Source organism: Platalea leucorodia, assembly GCF_965183815.1.
Source record: "Platalea leucorodia genome assembly, chromosome: 1".
NCBI lineage: Eukaryota > Metazoa > Chordata > Aves > Pelecaniformes > Threskiornithidae > Platalea > Platalea leucorodia.
The window spans coordinates 151065443-151083593 of record NC_138823.1 but is presented as its reverse complement, the minus strand read 5'-3'; the positions used below and the strand labels follow the sequence as shown (position 1 = coordinate 151083593).

Here is an 18151-nt window from a genome sequence, read left to right as displayed (position 1 = left end):
AGGTTTGGAGACATACGTAGCTTGAGTACATTTGTTCTTCATATTTTCTTCCCAGCGGCTGTTCTTATTTCACCAAACTGTTACATTCCAGCAGTAGTTTATGAGTTTGCATGTTCAGTAGGCTTCTGGTCATGTAGCTGAAACCAGTGAGCTGGTGCAGGCTTCTGAATGTTCAGAATTTTATGTTGCTTTAGTGACAGAATTTTCACCTTTTATTTTATAGTCTGCATACTTGGCAACTAAGGTTAATCTCTGCTGATATCCATAGTCCACAGACAGTACAGCCTGCAGTTCCTTTCATATTCATGGAGGTTTATATTATCAAATATTCTGGGCAAGTGATTTTTTCCCTTTGTTCTTTGTAAGAATTTACTTTTAAGCTTAATCATTTTATAGAAACTTAATTTTTCTATTGCATATCAGTATTGGGTTTGGTTTTTTGTAGTGACTTTAGCTATATTTTTAATAATGCTCTATTGTTAACATATGAAGTTTTTTTCATCTTTCCTAAACTGTAAAATATGCAAACATTAGCAGAATATTTTTTACTTTTTCATAAATGTTTTTCTTCCTTGCAAGTATGATGTCGTTGCCGTTCAGCTTAATCTTTTTGCACAGTCATAGCTGCCCAACATATAACGCAATTATAAATGCAGAGTTCAATAGAAAATATTTATTAACTGTTCTTTATAAAATAGCTTCTGAAGGTCATAGTAAAGTTAAGCCACATATGTGGGGATATATAATGGCAGATGTGAGAGACACAGAATCATCTTTCCAGGAATGCAGTAGCAGTATCATAAAAATGTTGGATATATTTGAAACAGTCTCATCCTTTCTCTCTATACTGTACATTCTCCTTGGTTTTGAAAGCTGCTTAAAGTAAGCTTTCTTGGGTTTCTCTATAGGGCTATTCAGATGTGCTTGGAGGAACAGTTAAAACAACTTCCAAATTGACAATAGTCTTAAAGTGGCAAAGCAATCAGCATATCACAGGTTTTTAATATTCAGTAGTTTTACAGAGCATCTTCACCAGCACACTGCAGAGAAATCAGCCATACTGGAAATCTGCTTCATTATCTCTGGCTTGTGTTTGTTTGTTCTTTTTAACTAATATAATAGCTTTTCTGCAATGTCTAAGACCTAGTTGAACTTGTTGTTGAACCTGCTTAATATACAGGACAACATTACTATTTTCATTTTACCAGTGAGTTTCAGTCACAGACATATCAAATGTTTTAATCAAGGAAACCCACATTAGCAGTGGAACCGTATCACCCGAGTCTTTCTGATGCTTTATATGCAGCCTGTAAAAGTGACAAGGGATGAATCAGCCTGAAGACAGTGCTGCAAGATTTTCTCCTTTTTGACATAGAAAAAAAACCCAATTGTGGTTTTTCCTCTTTTAAGAGAAGAAGGAATGAAAATTCTTAAATAACCCACCACCTGGTAGTTTGGTAATGAAATCTGAATAAAGTGGATGGAGAAAAGAGGAACATGCTACAAATGGCCTTACTAAAACCTAACAGCAGAGACCGAATTGATATGAAGATTTTGCAGAAAGGGTATTTTTCCTAAGGATTCTGCAGTTCGACATGTAAGCTGAGGTTAAGAAGCTGTTGGCAGTGGTGCTCTGAGACAGCTACACAGAGGCACAGAGCTCTTGGTGTTTGTAAGGTCGACACCAAACTGGAATGGAGACAATTGGTTTAGCTTCATTTGATGGCTACCCTTACTTTTTACGTGTTCCAGATATGTGGATTCTGATTTTTATGACAAAGCTCTTTATTCTGTAAACCATTTAGTAGTGAATGGTGAAGAATTATTCTTTCTTCTTCTTTTTTTTTCCCTATAAAATGATTATACAAAAAAAAATTCAGAACAATTTTCACCTTGCTTTAGGGCAACTGATTTTTGTTTTTTTATCTGCAGCCTTTTAGATGAGGCCTCAGGAAACTTGTAACTGACTTCATGTGCCTGTATTGCTAATGTTACTTTTAATCTTTTTTTATATAACTGTCTATACAGTTAGGTGTAGTTATGTAGCATGAAAACATCCTCGTGTCATGACGGGCTTCACCCTAGGGTGAAGTGTTTTTCTTTAAATAATAAAATATCATAACTCAGTTTATTTCATTATGTTTACGTATCTCATATTTAGTCCCTTTTCTATCTAAGCCCATGTCCTTCGAAGTCTAGACAGTACTGTAGCTCTTAAAAAATGTCATCATCCTTTTCTGTGGATGCTAGCTCTTCTCCTTTTTCATTGATTTTCATTTTACTTTTTCATATTTTGAATATAAATGGGTCAACATCACTGTATTCTCAAAGACATTTTTCTTCTCTTTTTGTGTGTATGCATGTGTTGTAGATTCCCATAGCATAGGGGCTCACATCAATAAAATAACTTGGTTAACATCCTCTGTGATCCAGGTTCTGCAAAGATTTATGCGAAGTGGAACTGTGTGTGTACAAAATGCTAAGCCTGTAACTAAGCCTTGTAGGATTTTGCTTCAGATCTAGTTCTAAATATTTGCAGAACTGAGTCTTGAATTTGCCAGATACTACCGTTGAAGAAAAAATTGTAATATGATTACTTCTCAAACACCTACACATAAGTGCTTTTACAAGTTTATGAAAACATATTGCTGAAAAATCTGGGGTCACCAAAAGTTTACATGTGTTTATTGTCCTATGAAATGTTCTGGGGAAAAAAAAAAAGGGTTTGGGATTTTTCCAGTACTTAAAGTGTAGTTTGTGTTTTACTTTATTACCACCAAATAATGAAATCAGCTTTGCAGTCCTTCCTGTAGTTCCTTCTGGAACAGAAGTGGTGCCATAGAGATACCAGTAAAATGTAATGTAATGCAATGTAAAGGATTTATTTGAAAAACTGTAAGGTAATCATTAACACAGGAGTAAATTAGTTTTTAGCGTATAGTGTAGAAGGTTTTTTTGTGCTGTTCTGTTTGAAAATGCCTATGATTATCTGCTTTGAGAGTACTTAAAAGCTATATGAAATTTCCAGTCTTCTAGATAGACACTGTAGATGTCACACTGTTGATGCAATTGTAAATGCAAATTTAATAGTAATATTAACTTTTAATTTCATGCTAACATATCCGTAATATAGGTACTGTATTGTGTAAGATGTTGCATAGTGTTTTGGAATTTAACTAACAGTGTTTGGTTTTACTTTTAAACATCTTCAGGAAAGGTTTTGTGCACTTTTTTTATGCTATCAGCATGGATCTAAGCACAAAAATATTGTTCAAAGAGTTAATTCCCATTAACCCTTTCAACCACCAGATGTGTTTCTACCATATGTCATATTTGATGTCTGTGTGCCATGGTGATTTAACAGAAGTGCATTAAGTGTGGTATGAGAGTCCAGATTGCATGAATGTTCTCCTTGTGTATATATACTAATGTATAAGATACTCAAATTATCTAAATACGTTAGCAACTTATTGTAGCTATATTTTTCAGCTTTTTGTTGCAACTGTTACGATTTTATTGATAATCTTAATTTTGCAGTTTAAATAGGCACCTGATATAGTTTTGAACTGTGGGAAAATATCATTCTAATGACCTGGCTTATTAAACATATAATAGGTTTTTTTATTCCATGCACCAATCCTCGAATGTTTGGAAGAAACTGTTTTCAAATATTTTGAGAAGACTTATTTTCTTACTTTGAAAAAATCCTGTTCTTATTGCAGCTGGTTTTAGAAGAAGCTTTCGTCTTAGCAGAAAAGATAAAAAAACAAACAAATCTATGTATGAGTGCAAGAAGAGCGATCAGTATGATACAGCAGATATCCCAACATATGAAGAAGTTGCAAAATATAGACGACAACCTAATGACAAATACAGGCTTGTAGTTTTGGTTGGTAAGTTGTTTTCTTTATTTTTGACCTGGTAAAACAGAGGACTACTGATTAGCACAATGCTTACCAGAAAATCATTTAGATTGGAAGGGGTCGCAGGAGGTCACGTGGTCCGGCCTCCCACTCAGCAGGATTAACATTGAATTCACAGGAGGTTGGTGATGACAACAGCTTTGGGAACCTGTCTTTCCACCAGGTCTTCTCTTGTCTTCCCACCACACACCTCATTAAAGAATTGGCCGTCATCTTCTCAACAGGTATCAGAAGGCTGTTGGTGGGCCCTCCTGAAGACATCTCTTCTCCAAGCTAGACAAGCCCAATTCCCTCAGCCTCTCCTCACAGGTCATGTGCTTCAGCTCCCAGCCATCTTGGTGGCCCTCCACTGGCTTTGCTCCAGTTCATCAACACCTTTCTTTTAGTGCAGGGCCCATCGTGGGCAGAGTATTCCTCACAGGATCTAATGAGTGCTGAGTAAAGGGGAAGAATCATTTCCCTCTGTCTACAGGCTGGGCTCTTGCTGATACATCCCAGTCTTCTGTTAGCCTTCGTTGCTGCCATGTGGACTCATGCTTAGCTCACTGCCCACCTGGACCCCCAGGTCCTTTTCATCCAGGCTGCTCCCCAGCCAGTCAGTCTCCAGCCTGTACTGCTGTGGGACTTAAGTCTATCCCAGATGCAGGACTTTGTCCTTATCAGATTTCACAAAGTTCTACCAGCCCATGCCTGTAGCATTATCAGGGTCCCTCTGAATCGGAGCCCTGCCTTTGAGCAAGTCACTTGCATCACCCATTTTGGCATCTAGAAACTTGATGAGGGCCCATTCTGTGTCCTCCTCCAGGTTACTGATACAGTTATGAAACAGAGTATGTCCCAGGGTAGAGTATGTCCCCGAGGAACTCCACTTGTAATGAGTCACCCAGTAGAGTACAGACCAATAACCCCTTCCCTTTGAATGTGATCATCCATCCAGTTTTTCACCTATCTAGTAGTCCACCCGTCTAGACTGGATGTCCCAACTTGCATATAAGGATGCTCTCGGAGACCATGTTTAAAGCATTGCTAAAACAAGAGGAGATGACATTCAAATATAGCTACCATGGTTACTAGTCTGCACCTGGCAGTCAAGCTGTACTAAAACTCAAAAGAATTAGGTCAGTGTTCTGCTCTTAGAGATCAATCAATAGATCTATGTGGAAAAAAGAAGAAAAAAAGAACAGAATAAATACCTGTGGTCAGCCAAGACAGAATATAGAAGTGGAAAGAAACAAAACCATCTACTGTGTTACAATAAGTAAATAGACAAGTGGAGAGAAAGGTGGATGAGAGGTGAACTTCTGTAGACCAAGAACAGATGTAAACATAGCTGCAGAAGACTCAAGATGTCATCCTTAGTCAGCTTTCTGTTCTTCTGTAATCTGTCACTGCCATGGGTTCCCTACAGCATTTATTATCTAGCCAAAATGCATTGCTTCAGTCTCCTAAAAAAAGAGAAAGTACACGATCTTAAATGTTTCAAAGGTAACCATTGGAGTACCAATGAGTAATGTCTCATTGCTTATTGTTTCTTTTGCAGTAGCACATAGGTTGATGCTTCATTAGTAAAGTTTCCTCCGTTCTGAAAGCAGCAGAGCAGAGAAATACGACCCTCTATCAGGGACTGTTATGAACTGTTGAGTAGCTGTGTTTTTATATCGCTCATATCCAAGGGAACATTAAATTTAGTTTTTAATAAACAGTTTTGTCACTCTCCAGCACTAAAATTCAGCCACCTACTAGTGTGATCACTGTGAGATTGTGGGCTATATACAACAAGTAATAACATGGTTGAGTTGATTTTACACTTACATCAACAGAGTGCAGTGCAAAAGTGTGATAAGTAGACTTTTTATAACAAATTGCATATGTCTGATCTAAGGAATACCTAGAGATTTCATTTGATTTTTATTGTAATAAATCAAATGAAGAAAGTGTGCTTTTTCAGTAACAAAAGCAGTTCAGAAACTTATTGCAGACTTCAGTAATTCTAATGTTTTTCTCTGGATATTAAGAGCAGCTTAAGTCTGGCCAATACCATAAAAATGTCTTGGGCAAAATGTGGAAAAACTAGCAGAGCTAAGCAATGCAGGTATAGTAGAAGCGAACACATTTTAAAAGCTTTTTGTGTGCCAGTAGAAGCATTCAATATAATCCATCAAATATAATTTGGATATTAGTATCAGGAAACAAAGGCACAGATAATTAATTTATAGCTGTAATTGGTGGGGGCATTAAATGTCTGTTGTGTTTTGCTAGGCCTAAATGTATAATTTACTGTTGGAAGGTTTTTTTAGGTTTTGTTTTGCCCTTTTTTAGGGGGAGGGAGTTTGACAACTTTGAAGTGGAAATTTCTTTTGGCTTCATTTTAAATTGGTCTGGTCTAATTTACAGAATGCAAATTGCACACACAGTAATTTTTAGCACCCTGTAGTGTGATATATACTAGTCTCAGGTTCAGGTAGATGTATTAGTTTGTCAAGATTTTACCTTGTCTGCAGTTGTAGGTTCATGAATAAAGTCCTGCGTATCCTTGGGGCTAAAATAACACATCATCTGAAACAGTAATGATACAGATGCTTCTGCTGTGCTTTTAGTATTTATGACTGTGATGAGTCTGCTAAAAACAAAATTATGCAATATCATGTCACCAGTCTTCTGGTAACTTACTGTTCCCAGGCTGCCAACAAATCCTTGAAGTCTTCCTTCAGAAATATTGCCCGCATCCTAAGCATGATACCTTGCAGCCCTATCAGGCAAAGGCAGAATATTTTAATATGAAACGTATTATTTAGACACTAGAATTTTCATTTACATTAATGAGGAAAAAGTCCTGCTCACAAAGGCTTCTGCTTCAGTAACTGTGAGGGCCAGACTAGCACAAATTTTATTTCCTAAGAGTGAAGTGGATGTGCCACATACTATAACTTTACACAGTGTAGTATCAGCTAAGTCAGAGCTTTGTGAAGGGGCAGTGCTAGGATAAAGCAAGGTCAGCAGTAACAAACCATGAGCGTGTCCCCCAGAACGCACGCAGTTATGTGCATGCAGTGTTCTCCCCAGAGGCATGCAAAGCCTTTCAGATGCTGTGGTCACCCATGGTGATGCATCTGTCCTAAGTGGGCAGTGGTGGAAGCAATGACCAGAGGTGTGTAACCACAAAGGAGCAGTTATTATTGGTGCATGAGATAATCAGAAAAGGCTCTCTGTCTCTGAATTAGGCTGCTGGTACTCCCCACAATGGTGTCCTTCTGGTCATCAGTGCAAAGAAAAGGAATCTGGAACTGGAAAAGTTCTCTATTGTAATACTGCTTACATTTTTTAAATATCCATCACCTCTGATTTTATCATGGAGGAGCTATGTGGAGACCAGGTCTGTCTCAGAGCAAGGGAGGATGAAATGGAAGTGGCTTTTAGTTTTCTACAACTCCTGACTTACCTTTGATGTTGTTCAGTAGTGGCTTGCAGAGACTTAATAGATCTACAGCAGTAGTGCAGGAAAATGGCCGACCATGGCCATGCTACTTCAAGTAAACCATCTGGACAATGACAAGAGAGACCTACAATTGCTATCTTCATTAAACCTTCCTGGTTGAAGGCATGGATAGGTCAGCATGGCTCAGGAATGAACACATAGGATGCAGCATATTGGCTCGCCTTGCCCATGAGAACAGCAGTACAAAATCACTGATCTGCCTCAATGAACAGCAAATCTAGAAGTACACTCCCCCTGCTAGTTGTAATTTACTGTAACACAAAAAAATGAGGTTCTGCTTCCCACCGCATATCTCATTGAGCTGCAGCTGGACATGCAGTCATTGCATTACAGAGGTTGTACTAGAGAAGGAATAACTGAGCCACAGAACCTGTGTCCAGGTGTGTTTTCTACAGGGTCTTTATGATCCCAGCAGGGATGTTGTCACCTAACTCCCAAAATCTTTTCTGAAAGACCACTTTCTGTTGGTTTGTTTGTTTTTTTTCTTGTTTTCCTTTCAAATAGACTTCTAGGAGGTCAGGATGTATCTATGGGTGAAGAATGGCTGGTTGGGTTAACCCTCCTGAGATCTGAACTTACATCAAACAATTTTTTTCAGTTTTCTTCAGACATGTCTGAATGGTACAAAACTTAATGCACGTGTTAAGGATTGGTGGTTTAATTCTGCAAGTGTCCCTCAATAAAGAAAGGTCGGCACTACAGCCCATTTGTGCAGGATTCGACCACTCAGCATGCAACAGCAAGCAACATAAATGCTCCTTTAAAAAAATAAACAAAATATCTCTAAATCTGTCACCATAACTCTAAATTTTGCTGCCTGGGGTGACTTATAGTAAACCAAAACTGCTACAGTCATGGACCCTGCATGCCTGGCATTTTACTATAAGAATCTGGATTGCCCTTTCCAATCCTGATGCTTTATTCTCTTCTTGAGTTCAAATCGTGTTCAGATTCGTGATTATTAGAAACCATCATCTTTCTCTGTTGCATCAAAATGAAAAGAATATTCAGAATGGAAGTGTGCAGTACACTCGGGAGATATAGTGTAAAAATCAGCATAACGGATGGCATTACCAATTAGGAATCAGCCTTCAGCGTCCGTATGCTGCAGTTACGAGAACTCCGTGAAAACAGCACTGAAAAAGATGAATCTACACCTTCCAGTAGTTAAATTTAAAGATTATTTTTAAATGGTAATCTGGAAGGGGAGACAGAGTAATAGTGAGGTTGTGGTCTGGAAACAGATTTGATCTAAATTTCCAAAGCATCTGTTGCAGGAAGCGAAGCCTGGATTCTTTATATATAAATAGAGCTAAAAGCATATTTTTGATTTGACAGTGTGTAGACAGAGGAAATAATATTTGTGTAGATTTGATGGGGAAAATCTTTTGCTTGAAAGGAATACAATGCTTTTTTTTTTTTACTTGAATTCCATTTGTTTCATTCGGCTTTGCTAGGACATACTGAGAATTTTAATTACTTGTCCTATAAAAATCCGTATTTGTGTTAAATAGCTATACTATTAAAAAAGGAAAAATGTTTTTTCAAAAAATAAGAACAAAAGTAATGCCATTATCTACATGACACATTGCTTTCCTCTGCAGACATGCACCAGTAGAGGCTGCTGTACACCATATTAAATAAACATTTATACATACTGATAGATTAATTTACAAGCAGGTCAGAGATGGAACTTGAAATGTAGTTGTGTGTTTAACTTAAGTAAATATATAAAAATTATAAATGCAGAAACCCTAAGATTTTACAGAGGGACCATAGTCTGGGGATAGTAGCAAAGTAGCAAGCATTTGCTTTTCATCAGTATGTGTTTCTAACTTCAGACAGGGCGGATAGTCATTTTTACAAATAGCACCTGAAGGTGCTGAAGCATCAGTTTTTGCTTTTTGATACCAGGCTCTCACTTGTAATTAACCGACATATCACTATTTCATTAAAATGTTTATTACGTTTTGTATTTCTGATGTCTAAATTGTCTCTGTTAAAAAGCACTCCATGCATAAATGTATCACTTTTACTAGAAGAGCAGGAATTTTCCTTAAAACCACATGTATTATCCTTGTATTATTTGGGATATGGTTTCAATGACTCACTCTCCCCTGCGTTCTGCTGTTGACCCGGCTCTGCAGAAATGAATCCACGGCGCTGTCAGAAATGCCTGCGCACGCAGAGCTGAGCTCCCTCCACATGCACGACCCCATGGCCCCACCACCCCAGGGGCCAGGCTCCTGGGGGCCGCAGCGATTGCCCACGGAGCCTCTGAGACCTCACAGGACAGAGTGCCCTAGCTGAGACCTAAAGCACCACTGGCTGAGAGTTAGGGACGATCTGAAAAACAAGAGGAACATCTGCTCAGTAGCTTCTAGGACAGCAGTACTCAAATGGAGACAGGTCAAAAAAATTTGTGCAGTCTTTGTTTCTTCCTGCCATCCTCTTTCCAAGAGTGGTCTCTCTTTGGCAGCCGTGTGAAGAAGGAAACATTTGCTTTGGACCAGTTCAGACAGCAGGCAGGAGATGAGCATAGTTCAAAAGAAAATCAACAACAAAAAAAGAAAGCCAGACATCCCAAGCGGGTTGTGACCTGCGGAGTGCTGCCCTTCCTTCCTCTCCCCGTGTGATGCCACCCTGGCCCAGTCAAAAGGTGGACAGTGACGGGTAGAGCCATGCGGAGGCCAGGCAGCATTCCTACCTGCCGCCGGGGCTGGAAGGAGCAGCACTCCCAGGGCGTGGGGAGAAGGTGGGAGCAATGCTCCTCAGGGGAGGCTGGTGCAGACAAGGGATGCCGCAGCTGGAGGGGGTAAGGAAGAGGCCACGATGACACATGGGGTGCAGAGGCTTTGGGGGGGCTTTGTGCATCCCAGCTGGGGCCCTTTAGTCCGTGAGCTGGGGATATTCTGGCCAAATGAATAGCCAAAGCAGTTTTTGTGCTGGAAAGCTGCAGGTGAGGGTGCAGGGGTCTGTAGTAGGGCTGGGGATGGAGATAGGTGTGTATTGTGGGTAGCTGCTGTAGAAAAGAAAGGTAGTTTTGCTGTCAACTTTTTCGCTGATTTTTTTCCTCAGTAGTCAAGTCAGAGCAGAGTAACTGCCAACTACATCCCCTGAAATTTGTCAGTGCGGTATATTCTAGGAGAGGCTAGCACCATGGGCGTTTCCAAATGACTCTGATTAAAAGCCAATATATAGCGTAGCTATATGCTACGTAGTCTTTACCTCGGAGAGTACTTATACCTGAAGACTAGAGAGAACTGGCTGTTGGGAAACAGCATGACTTTTTTCTTTCAGGTCCTGTGGGGGTTGGACTGAATGAACTTAAGCGGAAATTGCTGATCAGTGACACCCAGCATTACGGGGTAACAGTGCCACGTAAGTAAAAATACACTTCTATTGTCCTAATGCTATGCTTACATTATTATCCCTTACTATTGCATTACCTTAAGGCACTTTCAAATTTGGGTCTCTAAATGCATGCTTGGCATCCAAATTACTTTTCTAATTTTTAAAAGTGCTGCTGCAGTTGTATTTTAAATAGCATTGATTAAACTGATAGGACGTTTTGGCTCAGAGGCATTGCAGTAGACTTTTAGTACAAGTTTAACATGATTGATGTCAGCGAGGTTTAGTAAATGAAACTCAGCTGAAGAACACCCTGGATTTGGCTGTAAAGCAGTGAAACGTACTCTGTTACCAATGCTTGCTTGCAGCAAAATGGCCTTTATATATTAGACAGGCTGAAAAATTAAGACTGATGATAAGCAGTTTAATCCTGCGAATAAACTAATTAAATCCCTTTGATTACCTTTAGAAAAGTTGATTTGGGGATTTTCTTCCTCTTTCCCCCTGTCTGACCAAGTAGGGTAACTTGTGTAACATTGAATAACATTGTTCTATATTAACTTCTACGAGACTTTACTGGGTTTTCTTTAATGTGGAGGACTTAACAGTTTTAGTGAGACTTTCATTCCCTGGTTTACTTTCTACTTGTACCTGTGCCTCCTATTGGGATCATTAAAAAAAATATGGGTCCAGCATTCTGACTGTGGGAGATAATGTCGCAAGTTTTTGCAAATACAGGTATTCTATAAAGTATATATATGAATGAATTTGCTGGGTAGGAAAATGAATATATTTGGTTTTGGCAAGTCATTTCATTTGCACATATTTGCTTCAGCTGGGTATTGAAAACAACAACAAGAAAAGCCAGATGTTCCCAAATATTTAACACATTGAAGCATATGCAATCATTTGCCCAAAAATATTTCTCTAAAAATTGCCAGTATTCATCAGGCTGCCTTCTCTCTTTTCTCTTCCAAATTTGTGGTTATAATTTAAAACAAACACGTAAAGAAATCCTTCTCCCTGAAATTCAGTTAGTCAGGACTTGGAGGGAGAACTGGGGCTCTTGTCTTGGAAATGTTTCTCTTTGTGTCAACCTCAGAAGAGCGTGCCATCAAATGGCATTTGGGACTGTGTTTCTGCAAGCAGGTTGTGTATGTTCCTATGCGACAGAGAATGCATGATGCTGTAACATAAAACTGGTATTAAATGGGACTTTTGAATGGGGTCATTATTCATAAGTGGCAACCCCACAAATAAGTTTCATTTATAAGCAAAACCTTGTTGTACTTGAAAGTAAGAATTGCAAATGCTACATGGCTACTGAAAGAAAGAGGAATTCGGTTTTGATCACCAGAAAAAGAGAAGCACTAAAACATAAAATTCACACCCCGTTTTTTTATTATCATGCTTCACATACCATAGCTACAAGTGTTGTTAATGAACGTAACATTTTATAAATCGGGTTGGTGAGCTTTGTTTCCCTTTATGGTCTTGTATGCTAATAAGTTTAACAAGTGGCAAGGCTGGGGTAATTGTTACGGACTGCTGCTCCTTTTATTACTCAGCTGTCCTCATTTTATTGGATTTTTCCACTAGTTAATAAAAATGATAATCTGATACTTGTCCAGTAAGTTTTTTCCTGCTTTTCCTGCATGCTTTTAAACTCAATCCTGTCATGTGCTTGAGTGCCGCCTACCAGATCCAGAGCAGCCTTATGTCTGTCAGAAGCGAGGGAACCGCTACGCTTAGTATTGCACAAGGGTTGTGTGCTTTTCAGTGTTTCCTAAACTGGTTTGCATTATATTGTTTTGTGCATCTTTTCCTTTTTTTTTTCATTCAATGAAACTGCAGACACTACCCGACCAAGGAGAAGCCAAGAAAGTGATGGTGTCGAATACATTTTCATTTCCAAGCACTTGTTTGAGACAGATGTACAGAACAACAAGTACGTTGAAGAGATTTTAACCAGAATTGCAGTTAAAACAATGGCTTTATTATAAAATGGGGCTGGTTATAATTTTAGATAAGAAGTCAAAGTGGATATAAGTTGCAGTGATTTGAAGATGTGTTAAAATTACATTTTGATATATAAGCAGTTCAAAGCAGCTGGCAAAAACACAGAGCAAAAAAGCCGTATGTGCAAACACAAATGTTTCTAAGCTTCCAAGTAGTTTCGGTACTTCAGCTCATCAAGACGACACTGAAATTGTAGGTGTTCAGGACGGGGGAGCACTCCTTTAACAGGACATCGTCTGTCGTAGCAATAAAGCATTGCAGCTCTAGGAGGGGGGGGCCTGGAAGTGCTGCAAACGTGCCTGAGTCAATGTTTGTGTAGTTCTGCTCTCTTTCAGGCCAGGCATTTCCTCTGCTTTTGAATTTAGAGATCTACAGTGAAGCCCCTGCCTGTAAACCCACCAGCAATTAAACTAAAATGAAGACAATGGTAGCATCGTGCTCTCCAGCAGCCTGTAAAATATTGTAGCTTGAAATTCTGCCCCAGTGTTTCAGAGGGCAAAAGTGTATTAGACACAAAGCTGTGGGTTTTATTGAAACTTCAAACTGTGCTTTGCTTTTTTGGCAAATAGCGCTTGTATTTTATAGCGCATAACCAGCCGCCTTGGTTCCATTAGCACCATCGTCGCTCCTCCTCCTCTTCTGAGACAGAGAATTTGGATATTCTGTAGTGTGCAATGAAATTTCAGTAGTTTCTATTGTTTAGCTTATCCACTGTTTTATTGCATTGCATTAGTTCAGAAAAAGAGGTGATGGAAAACATTAGTGGGCTTTTGGACTACAGTACTTTTTTCTCTTTAACTGTAATACAAGCAGGTGTTACTGATTTGAAAGTGGTAAAGTAGAAGATTTCTTAAAATTGACATGCTGAAGTACTTGACAGCATTTCCTTTATAAAACATGGTAAAACTCTCATGTAAAGTAAAATATTTTTGCTCCTGAATTAGATCTTATAAACCAAACTGATAAGATTTTTTTCTGGAGAAAATGGCAATTATTCCAGTTGTTTTCACCTTCTGCCACAGGTTTATCGAGTATGGCGAGTATAAGAACAACTACTATGGTACGAGCTTAGATTCTGTTCGATCCGTTCTAGCGAAAAACAAAGTTTGTTTGTTGGATGTGCAGCCTCATGTAAGTAAGCACGTCTTTTGGACTCTTGTAGTTCCCTACATTGCATAGTGGGATTCCAGGAAAAAAAAAAGTTTCTAAAAAGGTATATTTTATTCCACGCTGAATGACTGTTGAGTGGGCTTGCTGGGTACCTTTATCACAGCGAGACTCTGAAAGAAGGAGAGGAAGGAAGCTTCAATACATATTGGCAAGTATTCAGCTCAGTAATTAACTGAATTGAAAGCTTGCAGCATAATACCAAAGGCTTAATTACAAAATGCTGCTATATTTTCATTCATCTTTCTGCTGGTTTGGGTTAGAGGTTCTCTCTGAAACTTCAGTTTCAGAATGGCTTTGAGCTGCCACCCAGTCCAGCAACTCTCTCTCACGTGTTTAGCTGGACCGTTTGTGCAAAGGGTTTCCATGCAGGGTGGACACGAGTCAAGGAACGCACTAAATGTGATGTTGGCTGGATAACGGTTAAGAACATTCCTCTCTAAATCATTTGTTCTTGCATTGACCTTGTCTTTCAACCCCGCTGAAAGCTCCACTGGGAATTTTTATGCTACTAATAACCACAGTGCTTCCAGGAGCTGGACTAGTTTGTTTAAATTCAGCCAAAGTATTTCTTCTCCAAGGGTGGCCAGCCTGTGACTTCCGAACCCCGGCAGCTTGCGAACAGTTCCCGGGGCAGTTTCGGACGCGGGGCAGTGCCACAGGAGCAGGGCAGGGGGCTGCGCTGCCAGAGGAGCGTCCGGGGGAGCCAGACCCCGCGCCAGGGCAGGAGGGGAGCTGGGCAGGGGCTCCTGGGGCTGATATTGCCAGGCTGCTCTGCGAGACCGTTCCGTGTCCGGCACGGCCCTGTTTTCCAGTGAAGCACTAAATTCTCCCGGGCACCCAGGCTTGTGGACTGTTCTGGGATCCCGCTCGCCAACACAGCATTTTCCTGTGGGCCCTGGCAGTGTGAAGAAGACGGAAGGCTGCTGGGGGCCGTCCCATCCCTGCTTCGCCCTGTGCGCAGTCTGAATTGTACACCTGTCTCTAACTCCATACGTAGCATCACTCGACTCGCTCGGGAAGAGCGAACAGTTATATAGCGGACACACAGTATGGAAGAGAACAAATCATTGACCTGTTGTGACTGAGTGTCACAGATACCTTTTCCTGCTACTTTTCATGGGTACAGAAAGTATTATTCCTGCTAAAATGTGTCGAACTTTTCCTCCCCTCCACCCTCCCGCTGCCAGTGGCACTGCAGTGCACAGCCCAGCCTTCGCTGGCCTGAGGGGGTTTACCAGCAGCCCCTGTGGAAATGGAGAGTTTTCTTACTGTTCACACGAGTTACATTAATCAATGCCAGTCACCAGGGCGGGATGGCAGTAAATGAAAAATAGCCTTCAAGAAGTGCTTTATGGGTTTATTTTGGTTAGTGGAGAGTTTCTTTTATTCCGGTAAATTCTATTGTGTGAAATAAACCAATTAATTAAAACCTTTCCTCTTCCCAGACAGTGAAACACTTACGGACATATGAATTTAAACCATTTGTTATATTTATAAAGCCTCCATCACTTGACCGTTTGAGAGAGACCAGAAAAAATGCCAAGATTATTTCAAGTAAAGATGATAAGGGAACCGCAAAACCCTTTACAGTAAGTATATTTACATATGGTAAAACATGGGAACTTGTTAAGAGTTTTGTTGTAGTGGTTTATCTTGAAAATAATGCTGATCACTGGATCTCATCGACAGTACTTGTCAGGGCTTACACATGGTATCTTGTTGTTTCCCAGCATCCCCCACATCTCAAATTTACCGTGGCGTTTTCATTGTTTGATATGCTCATGGGTATTTACATTTCCGTGCTCAACTGATTTTATGTCATTGAAGAACCCCAACAACGCAAGTATATTTTTATGAGAAATAATGCTGTGGATTTCCTTTAAAAAATTTGTATCTGGGCTTAGATGTTCAAGTATAAGATTTTCCTTGTTTTATCAAGTGTATTATTGGGTCTAATTGTAGAGGAAAGCTCAAATATAAAGCAGCAATTAAAAAAGTAAATGCTACTTTAATAAAAAGCCCGTATTTGTGGATAAGAGAAACAATTTTTTTAAATGGTATAGGGAAATGAACACTGTAAGAAAGAAGGAGAAAAATCTAAGCAAGTAACAAATGCTGCTTTTTGTCAATAATCAGAAAAAAAATATTAGCCAGATTACCCAACAGTAACTTATTTACTTCCTTGAAATATAATGAAATCACATTTTAATTGAAGCTAAAGCAAAGCTGATCATCATTAGACTTTCTATCTACATTTATGGTGTGTATTGTTTTCCCTCATTCAGATGTTATTTAGGGTTTTTTAGATTTTGTTTCAAACTGAGTCACAGATACAGTCACAGACTGTATGTGTGTAGAATATGCATTTGAAATAGTTTGGAAATAATGCGCTATAAGAATATGTTCTATGGTATAGGAAATGTAAGAGGAGTTAATTCTTAAGAGCAACCTTCAGGACATTACTTAGGACGAGTTTAATCTCTCAGAGTTACGTAAACAATTAAATTCCTAGGATTTGTTCCCTTTGTTTTGGAAGAGAAATCCACTGAGCCAGGTTGAACCAGGCATAGGAAGACAGCTTCTGCCAAGCTCTTAAAAGAATAAGGGCTGCACTGTAATATATCACATGCTAATAGCAAGCTGAGACTTAAGTAATGAAACTTCAAATGTATCATCAAAGTAAACAGCTAGAAACATTTTCCACTGGTACCGCTAACAGAAAATGTCTCTGTAATTACCCTGCAGTGACTAATTGTGTCACTGCAAGGGGAGAGATGAAAGAATTGCCTGTTGAGCAAAGTCTACTTGTGAGAATGCTCTCTGAGATCACTTGTAATGGTAATTTCTATACTTTTTTTATTAAAATTACAGTTTCCGTCTCCGGATGAGATGAGAAATAAGCGAGTAACTTTGCGTTTACCACAGAATGAGTTTATGTGATGTTGCTATGGACTGACTATGCTTTGCACTGATCTTACTAGGAAGAAGATTTTCAAGAAATGATTAAATCTGCCCACGTGATGGAGAGCCAGTACGGCCACCTTTTCGATAAGGTGATAGTCAATGATGACCTCGCTACCGCTTACAGCGAGCTTAAAACAACTTTTGACAGGTTGGAGACCGAGACCTTCTGGGTTCCTGTCAGCTGGCTACATTCATAATAACGTCTCAGATAGCCAAAACATCTGCTGTTGTCTCAGCATCTAAATACGGGGCATGGCTAGCCATTACTCGATGGCCGTTTTCTTGGTAGGAGGGCTTTCTAACTCTACCTGAGCAGCAGGTACACTCTTCATGCACTTGGAACTGGTCTTGTTTTCCTGAGTCTTCAATCCTCCTGCCCACAATTTTGAGGCAGAACAGTCAGAGTAAACCGAAGTCTTGCTATGCTCCATAAAGCGAGCTAATACTAGTGTAACAAAACTGCCAAACACCTCTATCATCAGCTGTGTATTTCCAAGGTAAGATTTTTTTAACAGAGAGTTTGCAGAAGACATTAATTAGTACTGGAGATCAGCACCTTGATGGTTTTAAGCATAACCTGTTCCCATAAAGAGCACATCAGCACTTGGAAGTTATTACCCCTTAAGTGAACTGAAACAGGCAAAAGTGACCAACATTTTTATGAGGAAGACATCGTAGTTTTAATTACGTATCAAGATAAGTGTTTTTACTTTTCTAGACGTGAACCTTGTCTTATATGTACAGAGTGATTTTAGTATTCCTTTGCACTTACATAGTCATGGAAAGAAAGATGTATTCAGGGGCTTAATTGTGAAATACTCTGCTGTGAGCATGCATGGATTGAAAATATTTTCACGCATGCTTTGTGGCACAACAAAGAAAACTCATGGGAATATTTATTAAATAGGGAAAAGTGTGAGTTACTATGTATATAACTTCAAAGTCTTTGGGATTCATCTTCTGGAAAATCAGTGGCAAAGTGATATGAATAGCCACAAAGTAGAGAGTACCTTTTTTTTTTTTTTCCTTTAAATTGATTTCAAACATTTTTGGCATCCTTTACAACAATTTTCCCACCAGAAATTTTCAAACAATTAGTGAGGAAACCTTGGAGATCTGGGAAGCAGTTGCAAGAGGTTAATTCGTTTTATTGTTTAGTGTGTAGTGATACTTTTTAGTAGTGTAACAGATATTTTGTCTCCACTCAAAAATAAATTAATGCTGTAGA

At 39.3% G+C, this 18151-nt stretch overlaps 1 protein-coding gene across 1 annotated transcript in view; it reads left to right on the top strand.

Moving 5' to 3' along the window:
- MPP7 (MAGUK p55 scaffold protein 7) overlaps window positions 1–17328 on the top strand; it is a 110325-nt gene extending 92997 nt beyond the window's left edge. The window contains exons 11-16 of the mRNA XM_082307734.1: window positions 3723–3893; window positions 10720–10800; window positions 12625–12718; window positions 13812–13920; window positions 15405–15548; window positions 16941–17328. Coding sequence (XP_082163860.1) covers window positions 3723–3893; window positions 10720–10800; window positions 12625–12718; window positions 13812–13920; window positions 15405–15548; window positions 16941–17120 — 779 coding nt within the window. The 3' untranslated portion in view covers window positions 17121–17328. The remainder of the gene's footprint in view (window positions 1–3722; window positions 3894–10719; window positions 10801–12624; window positions 12719–13811; window positions 13921–15404; window positions 15549–16940) is intronic.
- The last annotated feature ends 823 nt before the right edge of the window (window positions 17329–18151 follow it).